Raw genomic sequence first — 1,794 nt, 5'->3', positions numbered from 1 at the left:
CTTCTTTATGCACATTAATACAATTTTTTACCTGGGGTGCCCAAACTTTCGAGTCCCACTGTGAGCTTAAATACATGTTGTCTGAGTGCCATTGGCAACGTGTGAACCTCCTGCCTCCCTGCAGTTATGGAGTATCAGGTGCAGATCAACGGCGTCAAAGCCAAGCTTCAGGAAACCCGTGCCCGAAAGAAACAGCAGGAGGAGCTCATCAAGAAAGTGGAAAACCAAGCCCTCAAAGTAAGCAGTACACACTCTCACACTGCACACTTATTCAGAAACTAGGTCTGCATGTACAGAAACATAAACAAGAACATGCAGATTAGCTTGCGGGCAGAAGTCTTCACGCAGCATAAGTTCTCTCAACAGTGATGTGAAAACATAAAACAGCTGATTACACACAGTGTTGGAGGCTTTAAAAAAAAAAAAAAAGAAGAAGATTTAAAGCCATAAATATTAAATTTCTCCTGTCAGCCCTTTGCTAATATAAGCATTGCTATGCAGAAAAATTGGCGTGGAAATTCATTGTTCTGCCAAACGCTCTTTAGTAAAGACTTTACAATGAGTGAGACATGAGCAGACCGTGGCCCTTTTTACGTTGCCATTTTGAGCACTCATTACCCGGTGTTTTGGGGCCGTCAAAGCCCCATCTCCAGTTGTTATTATCACAGTCGCAAGGAAAAGGTCAGCTGTCTCTGACTGGCATTCCAAGTGGCCTTTCTGTCAGAGAGGAGATGACATGAGCAGACCAGGCAGACACATTTAAAGCCATCACAATTTAATGAGGCTCAGCATGTCGACTCGAACAAATCTTGTTTGTCTGTTTTTGCCTTTCCTCTCACAGAACCGCTTCCAAGCTTTGTTGGATGAGATTATTCAACAGGAGGAGCGAGAGATGGAGCAGGTAAGAACCTTTTCGTAAAAGTCGAGGATCAGTGCCTTGCTGTGAGCTCTCCACAGCTTTCAACACTTTGCCTGCATTTATCTTTTATGAATGTCAAATACCATGTTAGCAGATGGCATTGTGCTTGCTGTCCTTGTTAGACCCAATGGTTTTCATGCCTGATGGCAAGATTCAAATTCAATCACGTGAAATTGAATTTGTCAGCAGCAACCAGCAGAGTCCTTTTTCCAGCTATGGCATAGTGGCCACCCACTGTCTTGGGTCGTTGTTTGTATTGACAAATGAAGGCAGCAAATTAATGTGAAAAGACATGTTAATCATCGTCCACTTACCCTCCAATTACACCCTGGGGTTGTCGGGCATCAATCACCACTTCTATTTTCTGCTCCAACAGCTGGCCTCTCTGCAGGAGCAGCTGGACTCACTCATAGAGAAGTGACCACCAGGGGGCAGCCTCATGTCATCTTTAGCACATACACACGTGAAGAGGAGGAGAACCTTCATCCAAGGAGGAGGGAGTCTTTATTTGCTGACTTACTGTGTCATTCCTTTCAATTTGTCATCTATACATTAAACATACAGCATACTGTTTTATGTATTAAAAGTCAATATGTTTTATTAGGTTGATAAAGTTGTTTATTACTGTATGATTTAAAGTGCCCATTTTATAACATTTTTTCTGGGATTTGGGGTGTTTATTTTGTGTCTCTGTTGCATCCACATGCATACAAACTATCTAAAAAAATAAATATCTATGCTGTTTAGAGTGAGATACAGGTTTCTGAATGTCTTATGCCTTCAGTCTGTGGGTGAGCTGTTTAAAATCTGCACAGCTTTCTACGTAACTAGCCAAGATGAGGTGGCTAATTGTAGCACATGCTAGCGCTAGCATG

General features: G+C 42.3%; 1 protein-coding gene across 1 annotated transcript in view; it reads left to right on the top strand.

Moving 5' to 3' along the window:
* The window catches only part of taf7 (TAF7 RNA polymerase II, TATA box binding protein (TBP)-associated factor), an 11,311-nt gene extending 9,785 nt beyond the window's left edge, over positions 1-1,526 (top strand). The window contains exons 10-12 of the mRNA XM_032527893.1: positions 125-237; positions 842-901; positions 1,296-1,526. Coding sequence (XP_032383784.1) covers positions 125-237; positions 842-901; positions 1,296-1,340 — 218 coding nt within the window. The 3' untranslated portion in view covers positions 1,341-1,526. The remainder of the gene's footprint in view (positions 1-124; positions 238-841; positions 902-1,295) is intronic.
* Positions 1,527-1,794: the final 268 nt, after the last annotated feature.

The sequence above is a fragment of the Etheostoma spectabile genome, chromosome 10 (genome assembly GCF_008692095.1).
Source record: "Etheostoma spectabile isolate EspeVRDwgs_2016 chromosome 10, UIUC_Espe_1.0, whole genome shotgun sequence".
Taxonomy (NCBI): domain Eukaryota; kingdom Metazoa; phylum Chordata; class Actinopteri; order Perciformes; family Percidae; genus Etheostoma; species Etheostoma spectabile.
Note: the sequence above shows the minus strand (reverse complement) of the source record. Positions and strands in the feature narration are given on the sequence as shown.